This window comes from Dipodomys merriami, unplaced genomic scaffold, assembly GCF_024711535.1.
Source record: "Dipodomys merriami isolate MVZ:Mamm:240054 unplaced genomic scaffold, mDipMer1.0.p SCAF_1, whole genome shotgun sequence".
NCBI classification, from domain to species: domain Eukaryota; kingdom Metazoa; phylum Chordata; class Mammalia; order Rodentia; family Heteromyidae; genus Dipodomys; species Dipodomys merriami.
The window spans coordinates 9,912,774-9,934,284 of NW_027202270.1; the positions used below are offsets into that span (position 1 = coordinate 9,912,774).

Below are 21,511 nucleotides of genomic sequence, written 5' to 3' on the forward strand. Positions count from 1 at the left end.
TAGATTATTTGTACATGCCTGTAACAGTTCAGAAACAAATTATGTGGAATACACTTCACAGTCAGGTCCCAAAAGGGATCCAGGACTGAGATTTGGAATCAAAGATCCTCAAATGACAAAAAAAATTACATTATAGGCCTTTTTCTAAAACCTTCCTCATGGGAAGCTAAACTTGTAGGGTCCTAAGTTAGCCAGCTTCAACTATATAGACCACCCTCAGTATCCTTCCCCTAAGAACATCCTTCAAATGTTTACATAAAGCTGCCACATCTATTATTTCCTCTTTGCAAATATCTTAAGGTGATATCTTAGTGAAGTTTGTAATTGCATTTTTTTTTCCTTTGGAAGGCAGGAAATGCCCAACCAACTAAAGGCTTATGCTATTAGGGAGGGACTTACCTTAAGTCCAACTTCACCCCTTAACCCAGGGAAGCCTCTGTGGCCCTTGGCTCCCTAAAGAAAAAAACAAAAGGGGTCAGATGTCATGGACCAACTGCTTTTATATGAAGCAAGAGCAGTCTGTATTTTTTTAATATTAAAAAATTTATATGCCCTTCAAATTGACATAATAGTTATACATATTTATTCAGCATAAAAATTGTATAGCTCATACTGCATACTTGATTGTTGATCAGATCAGATTAATTAACATTTCTATCATTTCAATCATTTATAATTTTGGTTGAAACCATAACTAGCTGTTAAGTAATTCTACTGTGAAGCTTTTCCTCTATCTAACTGTAACTTTGAATCTGTTGACCAACATTTCCTTATCCCTCCCTCCCATTACTCTTCCCCATTTTTCTCTTCTCTACTTCTTTGGATTCCACTTCTAAATTGTTCATGGAGTTTTTGGGTTTTATCTGGCTTTTTTCACTTAAATGCTGATCTTGCGATTCATGCATGTTAAGTAATGTGTTCGATTACTTTTATCCATAGTGAATATATACAATTATGATTCCCAGATGTAGTAGTCTTTAAATCTATACTTTTTTTGTTAGTTTAAACTACTTAGTGACTCTCTTCATCTAGTAGGACCACCATTTTTCACTATATCAATAGCCTACTCAAGACTTAATTTTTTTTTTTTTTTTTGGTCAGTCATGAGACCTGATCTCTGGGCCTGGGCACTGTCTCTCTGCTCTTCAGCTCAAGGCTAGCTTTCTACCACTTGAGCCACAGCACCACTACTGGCTTTTTCTGTTTATGTGGTACTGAGGAATCGAACCCAGAGCCTCATGCATGCAAGGCAATCACTCTACCACTGAGCCACCTTCCCAGACCTCAAGTCTTAATTTTTATTATCTTCAAGTAGTCACACAAAGGCGTTTCAACTTAACATGTCCATTTATGTGTGCAATGTATCTTCTTGGTCATTCATTACTTCTATCCTTCCCTATCTATCTCCTCCTCAGCCATTTCCTCATTTCCTAGTTCCATTTTTCACATGTGTACATTGAGTATTATGGCTGCATTTGCCTACCATTCCTCTTCCATTCACCTCTTCTTCCTCCCAATACTGCCTCCCCACAAATCCCAAGTAAAGACATGTTTCAGCATCCTGCTATTCATTTTGTTAAACTGTTTATTCATTCTCCAAATGGTTACATTATGGACTCTCACTCCTGAGTATACCACACCTCAGTCATTTTTATCCTGTACATGTCTATAACCCTGCATATGTTTATATATGCACTACTGGTAGGGACAGAAATTAATGCAACCACTGTGAAAATCAGTATGGAGTCTCCTCCAAAATTAAAAAGAAAATTATCCTAACACCACTCTTGGCTATTTATCCAAGGAATGAAAGTTAAAGATATAATGACATCATTTGCACATCCATGTTTATTGTAGCACTATTCACAATAGCCAAGTTAGGGGAAAAGTCCAGATGTCCTATAAACAATAAATGGATCAAGAAAAAAAAGGTGTGTGTTCATATACAAACAATACAGTTTTGTTTGTCTATCAAGAAGAATAAAATTATGTCATTTGCAGAGGAATATATGGATCTGGAGAAATTCTTAGCCAGGATCAGAAAGACAAAGGGCACATGTTTTCTTTCACATGCAGATGATCCACCTAAAATATAAACCTACTCACGTCTTTACCTCAGTGCCAGGGAAGCCAGGAGCACCATCTTTCCCAGGTTTCCCCTAAAACAAACCAAAACATGTAAATTATTAAGTGCAGATAACTGTAATAGACATAGAAAACTTAAATGTTAACAATCATGTTGACATCTGGTAGGAGAGTCAAAGTTAGCTGCCCCTTCCCTAGATTTTAAAAGGTAAATCCATTAATCACAGAGCACACAAAAAGCATCTTTTGCTAGGGAAGGTGGAAGTCAGTCAGAATGGGAAATTAGAGTCAAAAGAAGAAGACAGGAAATTAACAGGTTAGCTTAAACTACAATTAATGCTGTCCACCCTAAGCTTAGAAGAAAAATCAGGGAAGCATTGAGCAGAGAAGTGAGTAAGGAAACAGAAGTATCAACAGCTGGTGAATTAATTTGAAATATAGTTTCTTAAACATGTTTCCATGTTTGTATGTACGTGTGTATATGTATATGTATATATTTATGTATGCATATATATGCACGATGTGTATGTATGTATGTATGCGTAGTCATGGTGTGTAGACAAACATGACTTTGAATCAACTGTTACAGTGAGGACATTTTCTGATAGAATTAAAAATTCATGCTGTCTGAATATTATTTTTTTAGGGAAATAAATTCCACATTTTCCATCATGTATTTTGTAGTGTTTTTCTTTTTTCTCTCTACAATGTATATGTTTATGCCTGTCCAAACTAGAGTTGGGTGTGGAGTGGGACTCTAGAGCTTCTATTTTCTCCACATCCCATTTTTGGTCACAGAACACTCATTTCCTTTGCAAATTGTTTTCCCCTCTCTCTGAGTGGTGCTGATGGGGCCTCTCATATCCACAGAAACCCATTGCTCTGCTGACTCATGTAGAAACCACTGGTCAATGCAAATCTTTTCCATAACCATGACTCCTGAGAAAGTTGAACCAATCAGAATGAATCCTGAGAAAATTGAACCAGTCAGCATGAATCCTCACAAAGTTGAACCAATCAGATTAATTCTATAGGTCCAGTGGGAGAAGGATACTTTCCCCTCCTATATCACTAGCCTGAAGCTGTCTGTCAATAAATTTCATTCTTTCTCTTTCTACATAGAAGATGCTTATGTACCAAAGGATGGCATGAAACTCATCAGCAGAGAGGTGCAGAAGTGAAGTGAAGATAATGTCCCAGCTTCTAATTTCCTGAAGCCTGTTTTGGTCTTGAACTTCTCAGATACTTGAATATATAAGTCCTATTATATATATATATAATATATATGTGTATATATATATATATATATACACATATATACTTGAATATATAAATCCTAGCACTTTTAATATATAGATTTTTTTAAATCCAGCTAGTTGGAGCCACGTGGACTTCTCATTCTTGTAACCAAAACAGTCCTGAGTTTCAGCTAATACAGGCCCCACAGGATGTTGAATTTCCATGCTCACCTGAGCACCAGGTTCTCCAGGAGCACCTTTTTCAGATCCATAGGATTCTCCAGGCAGTCCCTGTTTGAATTTGAATTATAATAAGCTTTATAATGATGACTGCAATTTTAACTTAATTTCTCCCTTCTGAGTATTCTAAGATATTTAAACATAGGTCATCTCAAAAGGAAATCTTATTCATGAGATTAAGTTTAAAACATATGTTACAAATCAGGTGCTACACCATTGCAACAATGAGATGTACAAATCATTATGTCGAAAAACAAACTTTGCAACTTTGGCGGAGGGGGGGGGGCAGGAGGGGAGATGAGAAGGGATGGGAAGGGGAAACAAAGGAGGAGGCAACAATGCTTGATAAGAAATGTACTCATCATCTTGCCCATGTAATTATAACCCCTCTGTACGGTATTTTCATAATAAAAAAAATCAGATGCTACAGATCAGTCATAAACATAAAATAGGGCAACAATTTCATATAAGAAAGGGAGAGAAAAATAATTCTAGTGTATTCATGATCTCTATGGTCAACTGTTAACCCTGCTTTAGCTAATGTTGGGATTTAAAGACAGCAGGGCACTGGTGACTCATGTCTGTCATCCTAGCTACCCAGAAGGCTGAGATCTGGAGACTGAGGTTCAAAGCAAGCCTGGGTAGGAAAGTGGGTTGGAAAATGGAGGTGTGGCTCAAGTGGTAGAGCACCAGCCTTGAGTGGAAAATTTAAGGAACAGTGCCTCAGTCCTGAGTTCAAGTTCCAGTACTGGCACGCGCACACACACACACACACACACACACACACACACACACACACACACACACACACACACACACACACACACTGTACTCTATATATATCACAGGAACAAAGTAAATCTAAATGACCTACTGGGGGTCCAGGAGGTCCGGGTTCACCAGTAGCTCCTTTGTCTCCTTTCTCCCCCTTGAGGTCCTGCCACAAAACAATTCAGGGTCATAACAAACAAACCAAGTAAATGATATGTTGATGAGAGTTGGAAAAGTTCTCTGTCTGTTCAATAAACTGAATTTACAAACACTCACATGTCTGTGCTAATACAAACCAATAGCTCTTCCTGGTTCTCACATTTCATATTTCATACACAAGATTCCATGAAAACTGTATATCAACATGATCATTAAAACATCTTTTGAAAATCAAACTACTTTGAATTAATTTACTGAATCAGCTTTCTGTAAGCACAGTCAAATAATTTCTAATATATTTTACTTTTGTTTCTAACATACTAAAATTATTTTCTTTGGGATCAATCATTCTTTGCACAAGTACAACAATGATGTGATTTTTTAATTCACATTGTTTTGAGACTTGATCACAAATAATTGTTATATGTTTTCCCCAATGTAACTTTTAATTTAAGAGCACCTTTAAAAAAACAACACTACTACCCTAAATTAGTTTTCCCAGGTCAAATTTTGCAAATCTAGATTTTGTAAATTTTTCCAACTATGAGTTCTTAGGTTTATTATTATTATTTTAATGGATTGCCTCTGAAAATTTAATTATTTTCTTCAGGCCATTTCTTTTACCAGCCTTCAGTGTGAGTTATTATTTTGACCATATCTGACTGCATGCTATTTTAACTCTTACTCGTTTTGTTTTGATTATTAGTATTGCATGGGTGTGAGTGATGCTACAGGGTTTCTTTTTCTCATGAAAATGCTTTGAAATTGATTGTAGCATCCAGGAGCTGGTGGCTCATGCCTGTAACACTAGTTACTCAGGAGGCTGAGATCTGAGGATTGCAGTTTGAAGCCAGCCTGGGCAGGAAAGTGTATGAGACTATTATCTCCTATTTATTACAGAAAAAAAAAAAGCTACAAGTGGCGCTGTGACTCAAGTGATAGAGTTCTAACCTTGAGCAAAAGGAGCTCAGGGACAGTGCCCAGGCCCAGAGTTCAGGTTCCAGGACCAGAAAAAAAAAATGACTTGTAGCAATGGTTACCCAATTTAATGAATGTCTAAAATCCATTTATTTGTACACCGAATGAGTGAATTTAATACCGTGTAAATCATACCTCAATTAAGGTGTTAAAGATTTGTTATAACTAAGTCCTATGAAATGTATACTTTAAAAAAGTGTATTTTATAGTGTGTAAATTATATCTCAATCAAGCTCTTATTTCAAATAATTGGGAATTTAAAAGAGACGGATGGTTGGTGTTACTTCATCCACAAGAGCACAAATAACTACCTTCTCTCTTCCTGGTCCCCCTCCACCCAGTGGAAGGACTGGTAGATGTTATTGTGGGTTGATTCCTAAGCATCAAATCCAGCTTTATGTCCTGGTCCTTCTAGCCACACTCAGTGGGAATAAAAATGCAGTGGTAAGGACTGAGCACTACAGGGTTGCAAGGCCAGAGTATCATTTGATTGAGGGATCCCTCCTCCTCCATTCAGGTCATTACCACCTAATGACATCAGAGTCACCCTCGGTGTTAGGCACAACAAGAAACATGGCAATGTAACGGTGAACAAAATCAGGCTCAGGTCATTAAGTGTCTTTCCTCAGAGTACCTGCCTAACATTTGCAAATAACCAGTGGGAGAGGTGGGAGGAATAAAACAGAAGAGTTTTAAGCTGGCCCAGGGGGCTGGGCTGAGCTGGATTTATGACTGGGCACGCAAAAGAGCAAAGCCTCATCAGGACTTTATCCCTTCAACAGGAAGATGCAGCCTTACCGTTCTGTTTTCTGGGCCGGTGAGTGTCACAATAACAGTTCCTGGTGGTCCAGGGGGTCCTGTTAATCCTTTTATACCCTAAAGACAAATACACCCCAAAATGAAAAACTGAACATCATCAACATTTCAATTCTACTAGGTTTAGACCATCTGCTTTTTTAGTTTTCATGCAAGAAGACAGAGCCAATGAAAATGCATTAACTTCAAGTTGGCTAGTGAATTAACTATGGAACTTCACGTATTTTTTTCCCCACCAATGAACCATAGTGATTAAATTACCCGCTCTCCTTTCTGTCCAACCACGTTATCACCCATATAACCCTGTAAGAAAAAAATGAAGCAGTAGATTTCAAAACGAAGATTGGATTCTCCAACACTATTATAGTTCCAACATGTTAACTGAACATCATTTTTCAATCTCCATCTTAGAGTATTATAGTAACGTTTCTTTTACAGGTGACAGTCTTGAGGTACTGAGGGGTTCAGAGATTTACTTAATATGCTGAATGATGACACACGATGGTGTGGAAAGGAAACTAGCAGGCAGGACATGTCTTTGGCTCAGTCACTAGCTAGGTTTGAGTCTACTGGCTTCCTGCTTCTGATGATCACTTAACTTCCTGAGTTGGCTGCTTAACTTCTTCATGCCCTAGTTCTCTCATCCTAAAAATAAGAGGGATGTATGTCTGGACCTCAGGACCTTGAAATGCAACACATAATCAAGAAGCTAAGAATGGAATGCCACTATTTGTTTAGTGACAGGAAAGAAATCTAACATGGATAATTTCCCCTCACTGAAGTTGGTTGCTATGGTTTGAATCCCCACTGCAACACGGATTGAAATTTAATTGCCAAACCATCATAAGGTTTTTAAGAGTTGGCACCAGGTAGTGCTTTAAGATGTGAAGGGATCAACTCATTCATGGATTAAGAAATGAATTACAGTGGGAGTGGCTATCTTGCTGTCTCTTATTATGGGATGACCTTATTGTCCCGGGCTTTGTGGCCTCCATTAGCAAGACAGCCCCCATGGGATGTAACTCTTCAACATCAGACCTCCCGGCCTCTACAATTGTAAAGACTAAATTATTTGTGAGATAAAATACTCAATCTCCTGTTCAAAAAGAAATGTATTCTTTTTTATTTTTAAATAAGTTTTTTTATTGTGAAAATACTGTACAGAGAGGGGTTACAATCACATGAGCAAGGTAAGCACTGTTGCCTCCTCCTTTGTTTTTCCCCTGCCATCCCTTCCCTCCCATCTCCACACCTACATTCCTTCCCTCTCTCCCCCCACCTACATTGTAAAGTTTGTTTCATTTTTCAACATAACGTCTTGTACATCTCATTGTTGCAATGGGTCAACCTGTATCCCTATTTAAACAATTTGTTTTTTCCCTTCCACTCCCCAAATTAGACCAACATCAAATACAGTGAAAACAAAGATTATACTATGGGGGAAGGACATACAAAGCAACAAAAAATCACGTGATGCCTTATAAATACATTAGAAACAACAGCAAGAAAGAAAAAACTACTTGCATCCTTATCTTGGGGTTCATTTTGTTTAACATCATTTTATCTGACCTTTTCTGCTTGTCTCAGATATATACCAGTTATTGCAAATAAGGGAAACCATGGGACCTACGTAAGAAATGTACTCTTTTCTGGACTTTTGCAACTGTAACTCCTCTGCACATGACCTTTATAATAACAATTAAAAAATCATTTAACTAGGGATACAGGTGGACCCATTGCAACAATGAGATGTACAAGTTGTTATGTCAAAAAACGAACTTTACAACGTTGGTGGTGGGGGAGGACCAAGTGGGGGGTGGAGTATGGGAAGGGTTGGGAAGGGGAAACAAAGAGGAAGCAACAATGCTTGATAAGAAATGTACTCGTGAAGTGGTAGAGCGCTCGCCTTGAGCTGAAGAGCTGAGGGACAGCGCCCAGGCCCAGAGTTCAAGCCCCACGACCAACAACAACAACAAAAAAAAGAAATGTGCTCATTATCTTACCCATGTAAATGTAACCCCTCTGTACAGTATTTTCACAATAAAAATATATTTAAAAAAAATATATATATATAAAAGAAATGTACTCGTTATCATGCCCATGTAATTGTAACTCCTCGGTACGGTAGTCTCACAAACACACACACACACACACACACACACACACACACACACACACACACACAAACAAAAAAGCCCCCCTCAACCTATAGCATTCAGTTATAATAAGAAACAAGCTAAGAAATTAATCAACCCATCATTAGAACCAATAACACTTTTTTTTTTTTGGTTGGTCATGGGGCCTGAACTCTGGGCCTGGGCACTGTCCTTCAGCCCAAGGCTAGCGCTCTACCACTTGAGCCACAGTGCCACTTCCAGCTTTTTCTGTTTATGTGATGCTGAGGTATCGAATCCAGGGCCTCATGCATGCAAGGTGAGCACTCTACCATTGAGCCACCTTCCCAGCCCTAAGAATCAATAAACTTCTTTTATGCTCTTGACTATGTGGATTCACTCCCTCTGTCTCCCAGTGGTCTGGAAATTGTAGAGGAATCAAGAGACTTTAAATCTTAGCTCTGCCATTCATCCAGTATCACTGAGTATGCATGTATCTGTGTGTGTATGTGTGTGTGTGTGTGTGTGTGTGTGTGTGTGTGTGTGTGTGTAAAGTAATACATGTGAAATCACCTTGGTAATACCGTATATATGAGGCCACTCACAGAATAAGAAACACTATGCCTCGGTAATAATTTCCTGGTGGGGCATAGCCTCACAATATTTTGTGTCCTTAAACTAACAATTAGTCTTTTAAAAATAGATACACATCAAATACCCAGCTTGATGAGCATAATACGTAGTCATGTTTCATTTACTAACATAAAATGAGGTAGACTTTGTGAAGAAACCCACTATGAAAATGTATAGAATAAATTATTGGGTAACAAGGAGGATTATTAAGGATGGAAGACCTATGTATTGAAAACACTGCCTTTTTTCTGATAGGAAGTTCTTCAAAAGAAGTAAGATTTACTAGCTTCCTTTACTTCTCTGTGAGGAATCTTTATGAGTTCCAGGAATGTGCTTATAGTTAACCATGTGAATGAGCAGGTTGGGATTGTTTTTTGATGAGTTAATGTGTTCTGACTGATAAAATATTGGAAATATGGCTTACCTTAGGTCCTCTTGGTCCAGGAGCTCCTGGAAAGCCCTAGAAAAAATCCACAAATTAAGATTTTAGAAGAGTAATAATACTACAAAATTCTAGTAGGAAGCACACACAGACAGAAAACTTTCCAAAAAAATTTTTTGTAGTAATTAATTGATTCATTTCTGCAATCTGCAGAAACAGTAGCTTCATACTCACAAAGATTCCGGGAGGTCCTGGTGGGCCAGGAGGTCCTGGAAATCCAGGAGGGCCTGGCAAACCCTGCAAATTAAGAAAATAGTAAGAAAAATATTACTAGTGTGTCTTACCTAAGGACAAAGTCAATTAGTTAAATACATTAAATACTTCAACAAAATCTTAAGTGCATAATGCCTTCTCTCTCACTGTCTGCAGTTAGTGATAACAAATGCCAAAAACTGTGATGTCATGTATAACAGCTGTCAGGACCATCCTGAGGCTGCTATTTATAGGGAGATGGTTCCAACACACTTTTATTTTTATTATAAACATGATGTACAGAGGGGTTATGGTTACATATGTCAGAAAATTTTTTTGTCACACCTTCCCTAGCTCTCTCACAATTTTCCCTTCCTTCCCTTCCTCACAAGTTGCATAGTTCATTTTCAACATAGTGTTTAATGAGTGCCACTGTTGTATTTGTTTACCCTTTGTCCCACCATTTCTGTGCTTCCCCTTACTCTCCTCAAAATAGACTTACAAACAAGACAAAAGGTACAGAAAACAAAAACAGTGACAAAGGAAAAGAAAACTCTCTTGTTTCCATTTCTTGGAGTTCATTTGGATAAATATCATTTTATATGATCATATGCACATAGATATTAAGCTTTTGTGATCCTCTCTTTAAAATATCCTCTTTTGGTCTGTGTATATGTCTAGAGACCTGTATAATTTATTATGTCCACGTGTATTTTTTTTTGTCTTTTACCATCCAGTATGTTTACTTGCAGATTTAGGCATTTATCCAATAGAGTACAAACAAAGCCACACTAAAGCTACCAGCACAACCATGTTCACTGCAGCATTATTTACCACTGACAAGATATAGAATCAACCCAGATGCTCCTCAGTGGATGAACAGATCAAGAAAAGGTGGAGTATATATATATATATATATATACACACAATGGAATTGTACTCTTCCACCAAAAGGAATGATGTTGTATCATTGGTAAGGAAATAGGCTTGGAAAAACTTACATTAAGTGAAGTAATCCAGACCCAACTAAATCACAGGCTGCATGTTTTCTCTCATTTGTCACACTTTCTTTAGGTTAGATATTTTCAATATTTTGCTATCCTGTTTCTCTTTTTCCTCTCCTTTTCTGTACTTGGTCAATCATGTTCCTCTAGGACATCCTCCTGCTCAGAATCCTCTTTCTCTAGATATCTGTATGACACAGTCCTTCCTTTTCCCCCTTTATGTAGTTAGCCTTCTTTTTACAAGGCCTCTGCCTATTTAAACTCACTCGCAAATCATCATCCAAGCGTGCCTTTCCTGTCGCTGCTTCCCTGAATTGTTTTCCATCTTACCATTTCATTACTAACATATGACAGATTTTTAAGCTACATATTTTTTCTGTTTCTTTATTAAAATGCAGACTTTATGAAAGTGAGGATTTCTTGGAAGTATTATTTTTGGGGGAATTGATCAGTGTCCTGCTATTGTCTAAACTCTAGAAATAAATATGTATTGTAACATAACTGGCATCTAATAAATATTTATTATAATGATGACACAAGGATTAGCACACAGGTGGCATTTAAAGGATGTTGCATATCCAGTATTACTACTGTCTCCTTCTTATGATTTCTTGATTTCAGCATCTAGACCCCTGAATGCTTTCCAAGCCCCAAAGCAAGATCCATCTGATTCTGTATCTTCCTGAGTCCTATGGTGGCTTCTAATTATAACACTGCCATATAGCTAGCTCCTCTCCCAACTTCACAGCTCACCATCAGTTGGCTTGGCTCACCACGGAGGAGGAATTGAACACCTTCAATTCAAACTCTGACTCAGGCAAATAGGCCATCGCCACAGGAATTCTCACATCTAATTCCCAACTAAATTAGGAATATTTCTGGTTACCAGAAATATACCAGGGGACTTTTGAATCACGAAGTAAAATATATACAACCTCAAAGTAGCTTTGTTTCTTCTATCCATTCCAGATTATCCCCAGGCTACATCAAATAGACTGAGCAAATAATTCAGGGTTCAGGGTGAGAAATTGTGGTCTAATAAAGCTCTTTTGGTTAGTATCTAGAAAATTTTGAAGTAGGGCTGTTATTTAACACTATAGATATAAATGATATTCAGCTCATGACACAAACTCATACTTGATTTCAACAAGTGAAATAAAAGTAGCCATAAAAGATTCTTTATATTCAAGAAAGCTTAGGGGACTGAGACTGAAAATGACATAAAAAGATGTTGTAGTCAATCATCTTTGCATATATGCATCATGCAGTTTCTTATAACAGGATGAATGCTTAAAGTGATGCAGACATGTAAATGGGAAGTAAGAAGAAATGAGGCCAGAGAGAGGTGAGAGAGAGAGAGAGAGAGACAGAGAGAGAGGCAGAGACAGAGAGAGAGAGACAGAGAGAGACAGAGAGAGAGGGAGAGAGCAGTAGGGACTGAGAGGTCTGAGGGCCTTCCCCAGAACACAGTACCTGGAATCCTGGAGGGCCAGGCACCCCTGGATCTCCTTTTCCATTGATTTCTCCATCTTCTCTTTGAGCAGGAGCACCCTTGGAAAACAGAACAACTGTCAACATCTCAAAACCCCACCCTACACTTACTGAAGGTTTCACTACCTCAAGGATGAAAGTGTTTGGGGATACGTATTTAGAGCAATGTTTTAAGACTTTATAGTTATTCACTTTGAGGCACTCAAAGCATTTTCATGCCTTCTCCGTTTGACAACTTACTGTGGTAGGAAGAAAGGAGCCAAGAAATAATTTCCTAAGCTACCAACCAGAGTGACAATTCCTGACCTAAAACGTGGCGCCCTAGAGTGAGATCAGCGCTCTTTCCCCAGCCCTGCTTCCTTCAAGGTGTCAAGTGTGCATCATTAAAACTTATTTAACAGAGCCAGAGGAGCTGCGCAGTATGACTAAACACTGGGTGGAATTTTGATGGCTTCTGGATTCAGATCTGGATTATGAAATCTGATTAGTAATGTTTTATGTTTTGTTATTTAATAAAGGTGTCTTTTTGTATGTATCATTAGAGGTGTCTTCCCCATAACAATAATGTTCATCCATGACTTACCTTTTGTCCTTTCAAACCAGTAGCACCCTAGGGGAAAGAAAAATACAACCCATTAACAACGACTCACAAATAGGATGCATACCTCTTTCCCCTGTCGGTGCTATGACTTTGCCTCTCCCCGACTGTGTATTTCCTACTGACCTCTCCATACGCTCAAGTATCCCAATGTTAGCAGAACAACCAAATCTCCTTTCATCTTCGTTCTCCTTTTGTAAACTACTCTTTCATCTCTCCTTGCAGATTTCATCTCCCACCCATTCCCTAGCTCCCAATCTGCCTCTTGTCTTTGTCCTGCCATAGAATTCTCTTGCTAAGGTTGGCAATGATATTAGATTGCTAAAAACCAATGCCAAAACATCAGTGTTCATCTTATGGGACTTCTCCACAGATTGTCTGTCACTCCTTCTTCTGAAATGTGTCTTCTCTGAACTACATTACGTCCCTTGTGGCTTGCTTTCTACCACTAGGGCCTTTCTACCTCGTTCCCTTCAACATAGGCCTACAGGAGGAAGTCTTGGTTGTAAGTCTCCTCACTCTCACTCTTTGAGTCGTGCAAACCTGAGCTTTTCCTTGAAGCAAATCTGTCTATGCTATATCTCGATTCCAATGTCTCAAAAGCAAAATAAAACGTTAAAAGCTAAACTTCAACTCAAAATGAATGTAGTCAAGCCAGCCACCCAAGTCTCATGCCTGTCACCCTAGCTGCTCAGGAGACTGAGACCTGAGGATCCAGGTTCAAAGCCAGCATAGGCAGAAAAGTCTCTGAGACTCTTCTCTCTAATTAACCAGCAAAAACATCTCAAAGTGCATCTGTGGCTCAAGGGTTAGAGCACACGCCTTGATCAAACAAGCACAGGGACAGTGCTCAGTCTCTTGAGTTCAAGCCCCAGAACCAGCTCTCTCTCTCTCTCTCTCTCTCTCTCTCTCTCTCTCTCTCTCTCTCTCTCTCTCTCTCTCACACACACACACACACACACACACACACACACAAAATGCATGTATTCATCTGTTCGGTATTCCGTTAGGTAAATGCCTTCTATTGCCTGTGCTAGCCATCCTAAAGTCATAAGAGATTTGTGTTCACAGCCATATAGAACAGGCTGTTTTTATTTATGCTTTATGTCTGTGATGTGGAGTTAGAGAATCAAACCTACCTGGACCCCTGGGTAGCCTGGTGTCCCCGGAATGCCAGGGAACCCTTGGTCACCCTGGAAGATGGAAAAAACATTGTCATTCTCACAAATCAAACCCATTTCTCTTCTCCAACCTTTCAGTGACAAAGGCAAAGGAATTTAAATTCCTTGTGGCTACTGGGTCATGAAACTGAAGGGCAGAAAACCATTATCTTAATTGAAAACAGGATCCGAATCTACTGTCTTTCACGTTGTGCATAAATGGTAGTCTAGTTGTGCCAAGAACTTTTTAATTGCTGCTTCCTTGAAACTTTAGTAATTAGTTCATTCATGGCCATCATTCTGGGGAAGAGGGAAGCTTCAGTTGGGAAACAAAAGGAGGCGAATGGACCTTGAAGAGCTCAGTCTTTCCTTTCCAGAGATTAATTTTGCACTCAAGGCTTTAGCGTCTGATCTATATATTCAAGCTAGGATGAAAATAGCCAGATTAGCCTCCAATTTTCTTTCTGTGAGGAAATATGGAACCCCTTAAGAAAATCTGAAAGCAAGGTATAAGGAGAGGGAAAAATAGTTGCTGGTTGTAAGTCATATTGTTGGTTCTGGCTAAAACAATGTTTTCAAGATAGCTTGTTTTCATCCCAGTGTTACTTTGTTTCTATTGGAATCATTCATTCAGCAATGGATTTGTTTATCCCCTTCTGAGCAAGCAGTACAGACCTTGGAACCATTGCATCCTGGTAAACCAGGAAGTCCGTATGGCCCTGAATTGCCAGGAATGCCCTGAAAAGAAGAGAGAATCGAAGATAAGACTTAATTAGGAGACCCAGGTCAAACAGCCAGGAAGCCAAGGGAAAGTAGCTGTTGAAATACAGATGGTTATTTAAATATGTAATCAATTTACACAATGCTTTTAGATATAATTTAAACAACATAGCAAACAAAACAGACTATAAAATAAGATTATCAAGTGATAGGGATATTTTAGCTAAAATGAAAGGTCTTGTGTATAAGTGCTACTCCTAAGATGGGGAGAAAGGAAGGAAAAACTGAAGTGTTCACAGACATTAACTTTATTATTCTATACAAATCAACAGGATCATACTGTTCTCTATTTTGTTGTGCTCTGTGCTGCACTATTCCATTCCATTCTACCCTATCCTATTCTTCTATACCATGTCCTCTTCGATCCTTCCTATTCTTCTATTTTTTCCTATCCTATCCTTCCTATTCTTTTTATTATTCTATTATGCTTATATTTTCAGAAATATAACATGACTCATATGTCATATAAATACACATTCTAATATATTATTAAATCCTAAGCTGCCACCTGCTTCATTTCATAAGTGTGTTAGAACACACAACCTTGAGCTACTGTGTTAACATCTTCTTTAATTTGAGCTTACTTAAAAGGCATACATCTTTTTCCATTACTCACTGGAAGTCCAGGTGGGCCTGAATACCCTGGCAATCTGCTTATTCCCTAAAGACATAAAAAAGAGGACAAGGGGCCAAAGTCAGCTTACAATGTTCATTGTAATAAAAAACAATTATTTACCATTGCAACAATCGCTTTCTGCAACTATGATAGGGAATAGCAAAAAGTAAAAAAAAATAGATGGAAAAACTTAAAAAGGTTTGAAAAACCTTTGTCAACCTGACATTTACAGAACAGGGATTTGGTTTGGTTTCAGGTTTTTTGTGTTTTTTGTTTTTGCCAATCATGGGGCTTAAACTCTGGGCCTGGGCGCTGTCCCTCAGCTCTTCAGCTCAAGGCTAGCACTCTACCCCTTGAGCCACAGCACCACTTCTGGCTTTTTTCTGCTTATGTGGTGCTGAGGAATCAAACCCAGGGCCTCGTGCATGCAAGGCAAGCGCTCTACCACTGAGCCACCTTCCCAGCCCTCAGGTTTTTTTGAGACAGAGTTTTGCTGTGTGTATCCCAGATAGATTTCAAAATCTTGATCCTTCTGCATTAACCTCAGTGCTGTGACCAAAATGTATACCATCACCACACACATTGTGTGTGTGTGTGTGTGTGTGTGTGTGTGTGTGTGTGATGGGACTTGAACTCTGAGCCTGGGCACTGTCCCTCAGCTCTTCAGCTCAAGGCCAGAGCTCTACCACTTGAGCCACAGCACCACGTCTGGCTTTTTCTGCTTATGTGGTGCTGAGGAATCGAACCCAGGGCCTCATGCATGCAAGGCAAGCACTCTACCACTGAGCCACCTTCCCAGCCCCCACCACACACATTTTTATCTAAACTTTTGAATTGCCACTTCTCACTCCCAATATAAACAGCATCCATCATTCCAGAAGGTTCTTTCATGCTATATAACCATCAGTTAGCTACTGCCTCAAAATGGTGACCATTATTTGTTTTTGAAAATCATCTGTGAAACCATATACAATATCCTACTCCTGTCTGGTATTTATGTATCTTTTTAGGTACAATGTTGATTTTTCTAAACCACAGTCATTCATTCAGTAATCAAGATGGACTACTTTGGACTACTAACCCTGACACCTTTGGGACCAGTGAGTCCTGGAAGTCCTGGAGAGCCCTAGAGGGAAAGGGAGTGAAAAGAAGAAAGGTAAAAACTGAGGAAATTATTCCACATTGAAATTATTCCACATTGACATTCTCCATCTTATTCACATGCTGTCAGGTTTGCAGGTGTGCTGTTACTTAGGTCAACTGCTTCCTTATTTCACTGGTGCTTAAATGTTTGCCAGAAAGAAAAAAGAATTTCATTCTAACACTTAGTACTCAAAGCGGGGTTTGGGGGCCAATGATATTAGCATCACTGATCACTGGGGAATTGGTTAGAAATGCAAAAGTCTCAGTATCCTTCCATTCCACGGCCCCCAACACTGGCCCACCATTTTCCAGACATATCGTTTCAGAATCTGAAATTCAAGAGGGATTTTTTGGCGATTCCTAGCACATTAATATCTCACATTTGCAGGACAGCTGCTGAGGTCTGATAAGAGTGAACGTCACAATCACAATGGCAGCCAAATTTTCATGCACTGGCAATACTTTATTACCCAAATGTGCCTGACACATACAAGTAGCTAAATACTGGAATCAGTACTGCTTGAGCCAGAAATAAACTTGCTTGAGGCACATAATGAATGTAGCTTTGAGACCCTCTTTCATGGAGAATAACCTTAAATGGGGCCTGTTTTAACTAAGACACTTGCTGTGTGAGTTCCTTTATTTAAAAGCTGTTTTCATCTGCTTGGCTATTTGCTTTTTTTCTTTCCCAAATTATCTTTTGAGAATTGAATGCATTATCTTTCAGTTATGCTTTAAACCATGAACTCTGTAACAACATGAAACAGATGTTTCTGCAGGAACCTCGTAGAATATTTCCACATCATGTAACTCACATGAAGTGAGCATTGTACCATGGTAGCAATCATTATTTCAATGGATTGCTGGCATTGTTTTCAAGAAATGCTGGGGGCAAACAAGCAAAATATGGTATCAAGAAGAAAATGAAAAGGAAGGAGGCTCATTTAAGTGAAGTAGCAAATCCATTCTACTGATAGCTAGCAGTTCACTGTGAGTGATGGGTATGCAAAGAAAACCTAATACGGAAAATTCCTCAAGATCTCCAGTTATTAACATAGCATGGGAGGGAAAGATCCCAAGACTTCTGAGAAAAAACGCTAGACTGCAATGAGAACTTCCACAGATGACCTCTGCCCCGTAGACTGGATGTAGGAGCTGGATGTTCTCAAACTTCAAAAACTACTGCTGTTCTTCTCACACTAGAGACAATCTGCTTTCAACCTATTGAAACTACACTGCTAATAGGTACTTAAACTGCTTTCGCTGAAAAACATTGACTCTTTACTTGGACCCTCAAATTAACTGAAAGTTGAAGAAAAGTCTGGCGTTCGTGACTCTATTTTACATCTGTCCTGGCTCTAAGCCTTCTCTCTATAGTCACTTTGCAATCACCTTATGTTCCCATGAAGTCAAGACTGATTGGTAACTTCTGACAAGGGACTGAAATTACTGCTAAAGGACAGCACAGATTACCCCCCCAAATAAACACAATTACCTAGAATGATCTGTCTGCATATTGGAGCTAGAGAAATTAACATATTGTTTGGCTCAAGCAATGACAGCAATAGCTACTTTTTCTTCTTCTTTCAAGTATTTTTATTGTAAAGATACTGTACAGAGGGGTTGCAGTTACATGAGTAAGGGAATGAGTACATTTCCTATTGACCATTGCTACCCCCTCCTTTGTTTTTACCATCCCATCCCTCCCCACCTCTCCAACTCCTCCCTCCCCCACTCCCCCCCGCACAAGTTGTGAAGTTCCTTTTCAACATAGTGTCTTGTACATCTCATTGTTACAAGGATACAGGGTCAACTTGTATCCTTATTTCAGCATTTTGTTATTTCCCTGGCCCTCCCAAATTAGAAAAATGTATATATAAGATGCAGAGCACCAGAATCAAATACAGTGAAAATAGGCGTTATACCATGGGGGAAGGATGTACAAAAGAAACAAACAAACAAAAAATTACCCAGTACATTAGGAAATAGAAAGACTTGGAAAAAAGTATATTAAGTGAAGTAAGCCAGACCCAAAGAAACATAGGTCCCATGGTCTCCTTTATTTGCAATAACTAGTATATGTCTAGGACAAGCAGAAAATGTCATATGACCAGATAAGATGATGCTAAGTGAAATGAACCCCAAGATAGGGACACAAGAGGTTTTCTCTTTGTCCCTGTTGTTTTTAGTAGCTACGTTTGAACCCAGGAGAACCAGAACTGAGATAATGACCTGCCAGGCCACACAGGCAGACCTTTTGTCCTTTATCTCTACTTCTTCCTCTATTTGAACCTAATACTCGGGTTGTGTAGCTCAAGGCAGCTGAGGATGAACTGAAGCGCTGCTTTCCCGTGGCATCCACACACTGTGAATCTATCTCCTTTGTCTGCCCTTCCTTCATCATGTCTCTTTATTTGGCACAAAAGTGTGAGTGGGCAGGTCTGATATAGCTTTTCCTAATATGCTTTCCTATCACGTTCACTACATTTCCTGCCTTGCAGGATGCAAGGACGGAGGCACACAGCAGCACCGACTCTGGTAACTCACAGGGAACTGGAGGGAAGCCCACGCTCTAGAGGAAGATGAGGAATGTTCAGACTTGGCTCAGAATCTGAGTGACTGGTTCAAAATTAACATTGCAAAGAGAAATGGTAAATGAGACTATACACACGAATAAGATAAGATTCCCATCTGGTAGAGTTACAGGAAAACAGCAACCTTTGGCATTTTTCTGTAAACTGTAGGTGTGTATTTTTTTTCTCCTGGTTTTCAGAGTTTGATTCTGGCCTCAGTCATGTGGTGTAAGAAACACATAGGTGATTCCTGTCTTCTGTTCTTGGTGCAGGGCTCCTTTTAAATCCTTCCTTATTGGGGCTGGGAAGGTGGCTCAGTGGTAGAGCGCTTGCCTTGCATGCATGAGGCTCTGGGTTCGATTCCTCAGCACCACATAACCAGAAAAAAAAAGCCGGATGTGGCGCTATGGCTCAAGTGGTAGAGTGTAACCTTGAGCTGAAGAGCTGAGGGACAGCGCCCAGGCCCAGAGTTCAGGCCCATGACCGGACCCAAAAAATAAAAAATAAAAAAAGTAAAAAAATAAAAAAAAATCCTTCCTTATTGAGCTGGGGGCTGGTGGCTCATGCCTGTAATCCTAGCTACTCAGGAGGCTCAGATCTGAGTGGTTCAAAGCCAGCCCTGGAAGAAAAGTAAGCCATGAAACTCTTATCTCCAATGAACCACCAGAAAACTGGAAGTGGCGCTGTGGCTCAAGTGGTAGAGCACTCCCTTGAGCAGAAGACTGAAAGACAGCACCGAGGCCCAGAGTTCAAGCTCCACAACTGACAAATAAATAAATAAATAAATAAATAAATAAATAAATAAATAATCTGTCCTTACTTCCTGAGGCATGTGGGTACAGAGATCAGCTTTTGTTCTTGTATTTGGTCTTTGGTTCCAGTTTCTGTCCCAGAACTCCTAATTTCCATGGGGCTTCCTGAGTAAAATACGCATCTTTTGTTTTAATGAGGGATTCTCAGTGGGTTCCTGGTTGAGGACTGGGCCCCAGAAAGTCCTGGGCTATGATTAGAAGTGTAGAAATCCTGCAGCTCCATCTCTCAGTGGGGGAGAGGAGCTGTCAACTGAGTTAATAATAGAGTATGTCCATAGTGAAGTGGACCCTGAGATGGGGCTCAAGCTGGTATGATTTTGAGCTTTGCCTTTGTTTTAGGATTTTAGACTCACTGGGCCTATTTTCCAGAATGAAAAACGTGCATCTGGTCCCCCTTCCCTTAACAACCTAACCCACCCTTGATTGTTGAGTAAGACTGACAGATAAAACTGATTGGTTGTAATCTGGCTCAAACTGGTGGCACCTCGTACTTAAGGCAAACCCTGCCTTTTGCACGTGCTTGCGGTAAACTCTGCCTTTTGCCCACCAAAAGGTAGACCCTGACTTACCTGCTAAATTTGCATGCCATTTTAAACCAAGGTGATTGGCTGGTTTAAACAGCCATTACAGACAAACTGTAACCTCACTGGCCACCTACGTGTGATCTACTATGACTGTACAATCCTTTGTGTGTGTAACCATCCCATTGGTCACCTGTGCGTGACTGGGCTCGACCTCATGGATTTTGCCTTTAAAAGGCAAAACCAAAGTATGTGGGCCGCTCAGGGTCACCGTATCAGTTCCTGAGCCTGTGCTGCAGCCCTGGCCTGTTAGTGTAGGAACCTTCTCAATAAAGTTGCTTCTTTGTTAACAACTTTGTTGCGGTGGGCTCTGTCACTCCAGATGACTAGGTGGGCTTGCCTGCCTGAGTAGGGGTCTTCCTACTACAATAGGATGAAGCCTCCCCAAGAATCTATAAAGTGAGGAGATTTCAGAAAGCTTCTGGGATGGTAGACACGCATGTGCCAGAGGCCTGGTCAGGATCACCTCCACAACGACACCGGCTCCTGGCCTGGGACTCTGCCAGACCTCATGCTAAATACCTCTTTATCTGGCTGTTCACACATATCCTTGATCACATCCTTTGTAACAATTATCAGTGTTCCCCTGAGTTCTATGAGCTGTGGCAGCTAATGATCAAACCCAGGGGATGCGGTGGTGGAGCCTCTGATTTCTAATCAAGTTGGGATGAAGTGCGGATAACCCTGGGGATTCACTGATGGCCTCCCAAGTATGTGGGGTGAACAGTCTTGTGGGACTGAATTCTCAACCCAACTCTAGTTTAATGTGCACTCATAACTGAACTGTAGGACACCCCTTGAGCTGGTTTGGCTGTGAAAACATCCCCTCTGCCTCAATCGAAAACTGAGCTTCAATTCTCATGTGGCCATTTGCTAGCTAATTTGCCCAAGAGAAATTGCCCTGGTACTTTTGTCAGTTTCCTCATCTGTAACACAGAACTACAGATGGAAACTACATGGTGAGTCACTTTGGTCAGGATTTATGGTGTTAATGTGAGCAACAAATGATGCCCCTGTGTCTGACATGGAATAAAGAAACAGCACGTTGGCTTTGATGATCATTTCAATATGCGATACCCTATTGT

General features: G+C 39.8%; 1 protein-coding gene across 4 annotated transcripts in view; it reads right to left on the reverse strand.

Annotated features, from left to right (window-relative positions):
- Col4a3 (collagen type IV alpha 3 chain) overlaps window positions 1–21,511 on the reverse strand; it is a 144,272-nt gene that overhangs the window by 58,942 nt on the left and 63,819 nt on the right. For 3 of the 4 annotated variants that reach the window (XM_070015684.1, XM_070015699.1, XM_070015693.1), the window contains 14 exons: window positions 16,399–16,443; window positions 15,318–15,362; window positions 14,597–14,659; window positions 13,901–13,954; window positions 12,747–12,773; window positions 12,146–12,223; window positions 9,651–9,713; window positions 9,459–9,494; window positions 6,549–6,590; window positions 6,270–6,347; window positions 4,438–4,500; window positions 3,555–3,614; window positions 2,115–2,159; window positions 400–453 (listed from right to left, as the gene is read on the reverse strand). In XM_070015684.1, coding sequence (XP_069871785.1) covers window positions 400–453; window positions 2,115–2,159; window positions 3,555–3,614; window positions 4,438–4,500; window positions 6,270–6,347; window positions 6,549–6,590; window positions 9,459–9,494; window positions 9,651–9,713; window positions 12,146–12,223; window positions 12,747–12,773; window positions 13,901–13,954; window positions 14,597–14,659; window positions 15,318–15,362; window positions 16,399–16,443 — 753 coding nt within the window. Of the gene's footprint in view, window positions 1–399; window positions 454–2,114; window positions 2,160–3,554; window positions 3,615–4,437; window positions 4,501–6,269; window positions 6,348–6,548; window positions 6,591–9,458; window positions 9,495–9,650; window positions 9,714–12,145; window positions 12,224–12,746; window positions 12,774–13,900; window positions 13,955–14,596; window positions 14,660–15,317; window positions 15,363–16,398; window positions 16,444–21,511 lie in introns of those variants that run through there. The other variant, XM_070015704.1, reaches the window with a different exon arrangement.